The 8690-nt window shown below is 36.4% G+C and overlaps 2 protein-coding genes across 5 annotated transcripts in view; one reads left to right on the forward strand and one right to left on the reverse strand.

Moving 5' to 3' along the window:
• The first annotated feature begins 1905 nt into the window (after nt 1-1905).
• Nucleotides 1906-3797, forward strand: LOC125203974. 2 transcript variants are annotated; one of them, XM_048102507.1, is made up of 4 exons: nt 1906-1975; nt 2186-3264; nt 3385-3481; nt 3566-3797. In XM_048102507.1, the coding sequence occupies exons 2-3, from the start codon at nt 2189-2191 to the stop codon at nt 3449-3451; spliced, it is 1143 nt and encodes a 380-aa protein (XP_047958464.1). In that variant the 5' UTR covers nt 1906-1975; nt 2186-2188; the 3' UTR covers nt 3452-3481; nt 3566-3797. The 2 variants fall into 2 exon arrangements, with proteins under 2 accessions (XP_047958464.1, XP_047958463.1); XM_048102506.1 differs by having other exon boundaries at nt 3385-3443.
• A 1212-nt stretch (nt 3798-5009) lies between these two features.
• The window catches only part of LOC125205627, a 23343-nt gene continuing 19662 nt past the window's right edge, over nt 5010-8690 (reverse strand). For 2 of the 3 annotated variants that reach the window (XM_048104675.1, XM_048104677.1), the window contains 6 exons: nt 8471-8638; nt 7375-8140; nt 7213-7271; nt 6633-7067; nt 6399-6437; nt 5010-5449 (listed from right to left, as the gene is read on the reverse strand). In XM_048104675.1, the coding sequence (XP_047960632.1) occupies nt 5264-5449; nt 6399-6437; nt 6633-7067; nt 7213-7271; nt 7375-8140; nt 8471-8638 (1653 nt within the window). In that variant the 3' untranslated portion in view covers nt 5010-5263. The remainder of the gene's footprint in view (nt 5450-6398; nt 6438-6632; nt 7068-7212; nt 7272-7374; nt 8141-8470; nt 8639-8690) is intronic. The other variant, XM_048104676.1, reaches the window with a different exon arrangement.

Genomic DNA, 8690 nt, shown 5'->3' on the forward strand with positions numbered 1-8690 from the left:
GTTTCAACAAATCATAATGCTGCAGATATGTTGACAAAGCCATTGCCAGCCAAAAAGTTCAAGTACTGTCTCGAGATGGTGGGACTCCAGGAATAGATCTCAAGGGTTTATGGCAAGGATCACAAAGTTGATGTCATGTTTAAGGTGGAGTTTGTTAGATATAACCATGCATCTACTTTGAGGACCGTTGGATGTTCATGCATGAGGATCAACGGCCAAGAGAGGGTAGAAGGTTGGTTAAATCAGTTGGGAGAGCTGGAGCTAGTTGGCAACGGTTTTCTGTTATGAGGAGTGGTTAGTGTGAGCTCTTGAGCTGGGACCACAAGCTGCGAGAGGTTGAGAGTTGAGTATATAAGTTGTACAACTCTGTAATCACACACACACACACACTAGATTCAAGAAGGCACATCTCTTTCGCTTGATTAGCTTTGTTTTAGCAGAGTGAGATTAGAGGTGATAGAGTTTGATACCGAGAGTTCTTGAGTTGTAATTCATCCTTATACACACATCAATAAAGAATGAATCATATCTTGCCCGTGGACGTAGGTTTGCCTAAACCGAACCACGTAAAATCTTCTCGCATTGTTTTCTTTGTTCTTATTCGATCACGTCTCAATAATAACAACATTCATGTTTCTTTGTCTATTATCAAATAGAGGAAGAGAGAGATGTACCTGATTGAACTGGTCGATGAGCAAAGCTTGGGTAAGAATAAGTTTGTCATTTGGAAAAAAGAAGATACAAAAATATTTGGAGAAGAAGATGAGATCGAGCAATTTTTTAGCTAGGCTAACAATGTAGTAGTAGTGTTTAATTGTGTGTATATTTGGCATATAAATTTTTCAAATGTCCAAATATGCAAAAATGAGTTACTGTTATAAATGTGTGTAGTTGTGTATGGGCTGATTATAGGATTATTTTTCTTTTTGGAAATAGTAAAACTTTATATATGTGTACTCTAGGAGGCTGATTATAGATCTATTTTCTTTTCTTTTTTTGAAATAAAAACTAAATATATGCGATAGTTTCTTTACAACCGAATATTGCTATTTTCTATGTACTACCACAAGATTAAAGAATGTTGATACAGTAGTATTTTTTTGGATCTGATAATGATTTTTCACTATCTTATTTCTTATAGTACAAGAATTATTATGTACATGGTTATGGTTTTCATATTTTTTATTGAAGATTGTTGACAAACACTTTGTTACATCATAATAAAGAGAATCAAAATTTGAATTAATTTAAAAGTAAATGTGTTATTGTGTGAGGTTTTAACATTAATAGTAGTAGTATTTTAGTATTTTATTGTATATGGTTTTAAATTTTAATAATGTGTTACTGTGTGTGTGGTTATTTATAATAGAACTGTAAACGTATTTAATCAAATTTAATTTAATTCAAAATTTATTTACTATTAATTGTCTAATAAATGTGTCTGTGATTTATTTTTTTTCATTTTGATCAATAGATTAATTCACAACATAGAATTACAATGGTAGAAATAAATTAAGTCGTGCAACGCATGGGTGTGACACTAGTATTATTAAAACCTATCTTGCGGGTTTCTATTTCTCTATTACTATAAACAAGTGTTGTAAAGTGCTCAATCAAAAACTAAATATTGTACCCCCTATTACTATGGAACGGAGGAAGTAATTGTAATCGTAATCATGAGATAAATTAATTTTAAGAGACAAGCAGATACAATTGAGTTTATAGATAATTATTTATTCATAATAACAAAATATGAAATAAAGGGAAAAATTATAATAATGAGAATAGGCAAAAGGATATACTCATTTATTGGCAAAATAGTTCTACGGCACTTATTGCAAAACGCGGTCGTATCCAGAGATCTCTACCCATATATATAGTACTACTACTATTATATATCTTTCCCATATATATTATTCTCCTCCCCATTAAACCCTAATCTTTGGACTCTCCATCGATCAGATCTCTTCCCCAGGCGCGTTCCATTCTAATTTTTACTGCTAATATCCTTTTTATTTAATTTAATATCAAATGAATAGATTTAGGATTTAACATGCAATTTCATTGAACAACCCTAGTTTCACATAGAAATTTACTAGTTCATTGTTTATTGCCTTAGATAGATTACTATGATCATTAATGAATACGTGAATAAATAATATTTGTATTGGTTTTCATTGAGCAGCACATGGAGGGCGGTGGATTACACTTCACTTTGCTTACCCATAGCTCCAAGGATACGGGGTATAAAAGCAGCTACTTTAATCAGACTATGCGATATTGTACTTTGAGCGAGTCGGAGTTGGAGGATTGTATTCATCTAGATCCTGAAATGTCTGAATTTCAAGGACTTTTAGTAAAAGACATTCCAATTCAATATGGAGTTTTCCGTGTCGGTGGTACCTTGTTCATGTTCGGGGGTTGCCGTTTGGAGGATGATCCCATAGCCCCGGAACCAACCAACTGGTTGTGGTCTGTGTCGCCACCACCTCCACATGCTGCTTCTCCAAATATGTGTTGGACTCGTTGCCCCACGGCTATGAATGTAAAGCGATACATCTCCGTGCTAGTCCCATTACGCGATGGCAGGATATTCATCTGTGGGGGCACTACTGATCTAGAAAGTTGGGCTGAGATCTACGACCCAGTGAAAGGCCAGTTCGAGGCTAGGAAATTATCTGATGATATTGGATATCCCATGCCAACTTCTTGCTTTCAGTGGACCGACGAACTGGTTGTGATATACTATCACAGATGGTTTTACAGCAAAGAACTATTCTACCGCCCATCGCGCGACAAGTTAGGCGAAGATAAACAGCATTCGAAGCCATCTCTCCTCTCGTACAACTTGCGGACAAAGGAGTGGGAAGTCATAGAAGAAAAGCTCCCTGGACCATTACCTACCTCAGATTACAGGAAGAAGAGGAACCTTGTCTATGTGGGGTGTGACACTCTATTCATTATCGACAGCACAAGTCATTGGTTCAGCTACAATCTGTCCTCCAAGGAGGTTGGGAAAGTCAAGGTTGAGGGTCAGAGTAAGGAGTATGAGGATGAGGATGAGGAGCTCGTGGTGGGAGCTGTCTACGCTGGCAATAATGTTAGTCAAAGTACAGGTTGGGTCATCTACATATTCCAGGACAACTGCGAGACGTGTCTTCGATATTCCAAGGTTGAAGTTGTCCAATGGAAGGGCATGGACTACGTTGCTACAGTTCTGTCCAGTGGTCTCGTAACAGTCGGTTTTTTTACCAATGTTGATATGTGAGCCCCTTATTCAATATGATCCATATGATTTGAATTGATTTTGGAATCTCTTAAGTATAATCAGAGGTTCTTAAATTGTAGTATTATCATATTGAAATGCTTGTTTTTTGTATGCAGCATTGTTGACCATGAGATCACAAAGAATGAAGTCAAGACTAATGCTCTGGCAGGCAAAGGTGAGTGAACAATCCAGCTATTGGAAATGGGAAACACGGTTTGTGTTGTGTTGAATAGTTTGCCTTGTTGTTTAGCTAACTCCGTTGGCATTATATTGAAATACTTGTTTTTTTGTATGTAGCATTGCTGCCGAAAAAGCGAGCACGAGAGTCGCTGTTGAAAGAGAAAGGAGAAGAGAAGATTGATGATGAGTGAATGAAGGGGAACTATAACTGCTTGTATTACGTTGAAATCTGTTGAATGAAAGCAACTAGATTTGCTTGTATTATGTGTTGAATGGCTTCTTTTTGCTTTGCTTTGCTAATTCTTCCAATTCCAGTTTCCTTATTATAGCATAAGTATATTGAAATTTCGGATTTTGTTTTTCCAATGCGTAAAACTTCAATACAATGTTTGTGTCGTGTTGAATAGTTGCCTTGTTGTTTAGCTAAATAGGTTAAAAACGCCTTTGGCTCACTGGTTCTGCAGCTGCAGCTACTACCTGAAGCTGCTGTGCCAGAAGCAGTAACCGAACATGTTTCAATAGAGTTTGTGGCTGATCATATGATGTTGATAAACCTCCATGACTTGTAGGCTGCTGATATTCAAACACTCCATACAGCACGTTTTGCGTAAGGATCTAGGAATCCACGTGCAATTTGATGGACCTGGGAAGTAAAAGATGATAAAGACTTAATCAAACTTCGCCATTTAATAATGCATAGCAGAGAACACAGAACACATAAATGTGTTTAGGGTTTAGGGTTGGCCGAGGGATAGTTTAGCATTAGGTATAAACCAATAACTGTTTGTGGTCAGACTTATTGTATTGACATAAAAAATACTCCCTTAAGTCCCTCAAATTTCGTCACCATTTGACCCGGCACGGGTTTTAAGAAATTTAATAGAAAGTGAGTTGAAAAAATGAGTGGAATGTGGGTCCTATTTTTATATATTAGTTTTATAATAAAATATGACTGTGAATAAGTTAGTAAAATGTAGGGTCCACTACCAAAAATGACAAAAGTGAAAGGTGCCAAAATTTTAGGATGGATGAAAATGAAAATATGTGACGAATTTTCAGGGATAGGGTGAATAGTCACTTTTAAAACCTTGCAGATAACCCCAAACAAGATAACCCCAAACAAGGGCAACTGGCGTATTGTAACTAGTTTGAAAATATTAGACCCCTAACTCCTGAAAGTAATATTTTTTAATCATAAAAAGCTAGTATAAAGTACTACTAATAGTTATAAATGGTGTTTCAAGAATTATTACTACATACTAAGTTAGTATTTAGACTAGTCCATCATAGGAAACCTCGATATAAAAGGTGTTGAACCAATTATTTTGGGATGAATCTTTAACGTTGTTTGAGTGAGTTCTGAATGTATTGTGGATAAAATAAGCTTTTCAAATAATATCAGTATTTAATTATTATAATGTAGTTATAATTAAATGAATTGCATGATTATAGACATTAATAATAAAATAGGTCACTATTTTGTGGACAAGTATTATTTTAAAACCATTAACTGAAATGAAGAATATGGAAAAAGAGAAATAATTTAGCAAAATAGGTAATAGAAAACTCTAAGAAAAATAATGCATAAATCATAGAAAGCCTGCTATTAGCATTTCTTCCATAAAAGCTAACCACAAGTAAATAAGGCCAAAACATTTTATTTGAACCCAAGACATCACCCAAGAGACTTTAAATACATGATTCTAACTATACAAGAAAAGTGTACCAGATTTTCCTAATTATACAAGAAGAGGGTTCGACATATGTCCATTGTTTCGACCTTCACCCGTTCGCGTGGTGTTCGCCCTGGCTGCTCTACAACAAGGTTGTGGTCGAGGGATTCGCAAAGAAATGGACTCGACATACCAGCTTAGACTTTTTGCATGTATCACCAAGAAGATTTGCCAGAATGGATGGAGGCTGAGAAGATGTCATCTGCTGCATTTTTCGGGTAGTTATGTGGTTATTCAGAATCATCATCTGTAGCAGCTGCCTGCAGCTCTGGAAGGCATTAACATTATGCAGAGATTAGGAACAAATGTTGGAGAAATGAAGCGAATTAAGGAAGTCTGACCATAATTACAGCAAGCTACATAGTATAGGGAGGAATCTAAAGATCTTCAACTTAGACTGTTGGTGATTGAATCATTGAACGCATTAAAATTATGCGATTCGCAACAAAATTATGGAGAATTAGCAGAATTAAGGAAGTTTGGCAATAGTTACAAGAAGCTGATTTCTACAGGAAGGCGGTTTAGGAATCTTAAATATCTTTATCTTAGACTATTGGTGATTGAAAGGATTAAATTATGCGTTTAGCAACATATTATGGAGAAATGCAGCAAACTTACGGAAGTTCGACAATCATTACAGCAAGTACATAGTAGAGGAAGGCAGTTTACGAATCTAAAGTATGTTGATCTTAGACTGTTGGTTATTGAAGTCATTAAATTATGCAAAAATTCTGGAAAAATTAAGTGAATTAAGGAAGATTGGTAAAGATTACAGGAGGCTGCATTCTATAGGATGTTAGGAATCTTAAGTATCTTGATCTTACACTTTTGGTGATTGAAGGCATTAATTGAAGCAATTAGCAACAAATAGTTGATAAACTAAGCAAATTAAAGAAGTCGCCAATAGTTACAGCAAGCTGCATTCTATAGGAAGTGCAGTTTACAAATCTGAAGAGTCTAGATCTTTAGGCTATTTAAAAAAAGAGCATATATTGGTGATTGACAAAACCAATATCTTAGAGTAACAATCAGAGGTAAAATTGCAGCAGAATCTAGGCTGTGAAGTGAAATAAAGGGTTTGAGATAAAAACTGTATTTTGTAGATACTAAAGTCGAGAACAAGAGAAAAGTTGTAAGTATTAAACCATAGATAGCACTCTCAGATCTATGTCCTGATGAGCTTTAATCTTTTATTGAGAGACAAGGAAGTTGCATACCTGAGGATTTAGACCTTGCATCCGATTTATGATTTCATCCTGTACATAAAGACGATTAGCAATAATGTCTCAAAGTACTTTTCAAGGGAACGGGAAAAAAAATCTTAAGAAGCTGGTTGATATTGATCGCAAGAATGCACTAACAATGCAACCGGTGAGATGATGCATATCATGCCGTAGAAACATACTGTGAATGAGGTTAAATATAAGATTGAATGAAAAAAGATAGCAAACCTCTAATATCCCTGGATTTAGCACAACAATACCAAGAACACGGCGAAGAAGCCTGTTGTATATAAGCTCATTTATAGTACCATCTCCATTCATCCATGGCAACAGGGGTCTACATATCCTATTTGAATGAGTACTACAGCATTCAAGATTTTCTACTCTAGTCACTTTGGTCGAAGCAACTTCAGGAGGATCTGTGACGCCTATGGGACAATTTAAAATTGTGACTCTGTGTCCTTCAATGTCATTTGTGTTGATCATATCCTCCGAGGCAGCCAAAATCTCCCTTTGATTATCAAGATCAAAAGGTGAAGCCTCACCGTCCTTGGTTTTCCTTTGCGATTTGAGATGATGAGCAACACGATCATCTATACTGGTCAAGAAATATTTCGATCGATATAGAGAATCAACCACGTGAACTGAATTGTAAGCATTGACCTGCATTTGAGATGCAATGCAAGGTGTCAAAATCAAGAATGATGTCCTTCCACGCTCAGATGATGGTGAGACACAAAACATGCAGAGAAGGAGCTTAAAAGGAACTATAAGGTTTTAGGGTAATTAATGGGGAAGAAAAGCAAACCTTTAACGCTCGCCCAAATGCTTCAAGCACATCGATTATAACTTCCAATATTTTCTCTTCTGGAAAGGATATTGATGGTTTCAATTAAATGGAATATGCAATAAAGGGTAAATGTAGAAGAAATAAGATATCTGCACAGTATCCAAGAGTAAAGTTTCCTACCCTTGATGTTCAGAAATTTTTGGATCTCTTTCATTCTCAAACCGTTGTCACCAGACTTCTGAATGGCTGAATAGAGTGTTTTGAATAAGTCGGGTTGAAGCAACAGACTATTTACTTCATAAGAACATGAAGAAAATAGATGCTTGGCATAGTCCGTCATAGCTTCCCATTGAGATTCGCTAAGCTGGAAAGTGGGATGATCTATCGTCCCAGTATCAATAATATCACTTGCATGATCAGCAATGTCATCCAAAGCAGACGAAATATTGCTTTGATCGTTTCCACCAAGAAATGGGGTTGGATACATGTTCACCTTTCCGAGCGAGTCCATGGCCATTATTCTTGGAATTGTTTCACGTTTCAAGCATAACTTTATGCTGGCAAACCCTTTTTCTCTCCGAGAAGACATCTCACTGTCCCCAGCAAATGTTTTTCTTAATTTTTGTGGTGATCCGCCATCAGGCTCTGCGGTATCACTTTTACGTTTAGAAGGTCTGTTATCTTCTGTCTCTCCAACACCTTCATTGGGTAGCAATGGGGTAATTGACAGTTCACCTGAAGATAGTAGTGTACATAAAGAAAATACTTCACCACACTGGAGATCTGATGGAGCTTCAATGCCCTCTTCGACTAAATCATTTTCTCTCTCATGAAGCCAGAGAGCAAGCTTAGCAGCTCTGCTTCCAGTATCAGCGGGAAATTCAGTTGAAGTGATACTATGCAAGAAGGTCTGTGATAATTCAAATTGACCACTGCCACCTCCAATCTGCACAAGAGAGATAACAGACCACTTTATTGCGTAACCAAATACAGGTAAGGACGAAACAGACCAGTGACAGCTAGAGAACCACTATATAGTTCGTTGTCAGAGAGCAAACAAGTACTCCAAGTATTCAATGATGTATTAATATAGTGAATAAGCCAGCATAACTAAATAATAGATATAAGATCCCTAACTCACATCATGGAATTATAGTCATTGAAGTTATTTCCACCATTGCCTACTATGACAACAGAGGCATCACAACTCTAAATTTTAACATTTATCCATATGGTGCCGGGTAACTACCATGAGCAGTAGATGAATTCTACATACCATAATTTTCTTCTCTCTCAAGTAATTAAAAGCAGCACAGAGGTCATGCTCAGAATAACGACGTAGTGTTTCGGCCAGTAAAGTCGGTGCTTCTGGAGCTTTCGATTTGCTTAGAAAGATAAGCTTAAATAGCTCCACAGCATTTGCAACAGCAACTGATTCATGCATCTGTCTCAAAATTGTTGCACCCGTATTTATATGCAATTTTTTTCTAAGACGT

The sequence above is a fragment of the Salvia hispanica genome, chromosome 2, assembly GCF_023119035.1.
Source record: "Salvia hispanica cultivar TCC Black 2014 chromosome 2, UniMelb_Shisp_WGS_1.0, whole genome shotgun sequence".
NCBI lineage: Eukaryota > Viridiplantae > Streptophyta > Magnoliopsida > Lamiales > Lamiaceae > Salvia > Salvia hispanica.

What these genes read in the sequence shown, in the direction of transcription:
- LOC125203974 (XM_048102506.1), top strand. Translation starts at nt 2,189, where the DNA reads ATGGAGGGCGGTGGATTACACTTCACTTTGCTTACCCATAGCTCCAAG. An exon ending in TTTTTTACCAATGTTGATAT is followed by an intron (nt 3,265 to 3,384) that starts GTGAGCCCCTTA and finishes TTTTGTATGCAG; the next exon opens with CATTGTTGACCATGAGATCA. An exon ending in TAATGCTCTGGCAGGCAAAG is followed by an intron (nt 3,444 to 3,565) that starts GTGAGTGAACAA and finishes TTTTGTATGTAG; the next exon opens with CATTGCTGCCGAAAAAGCGA.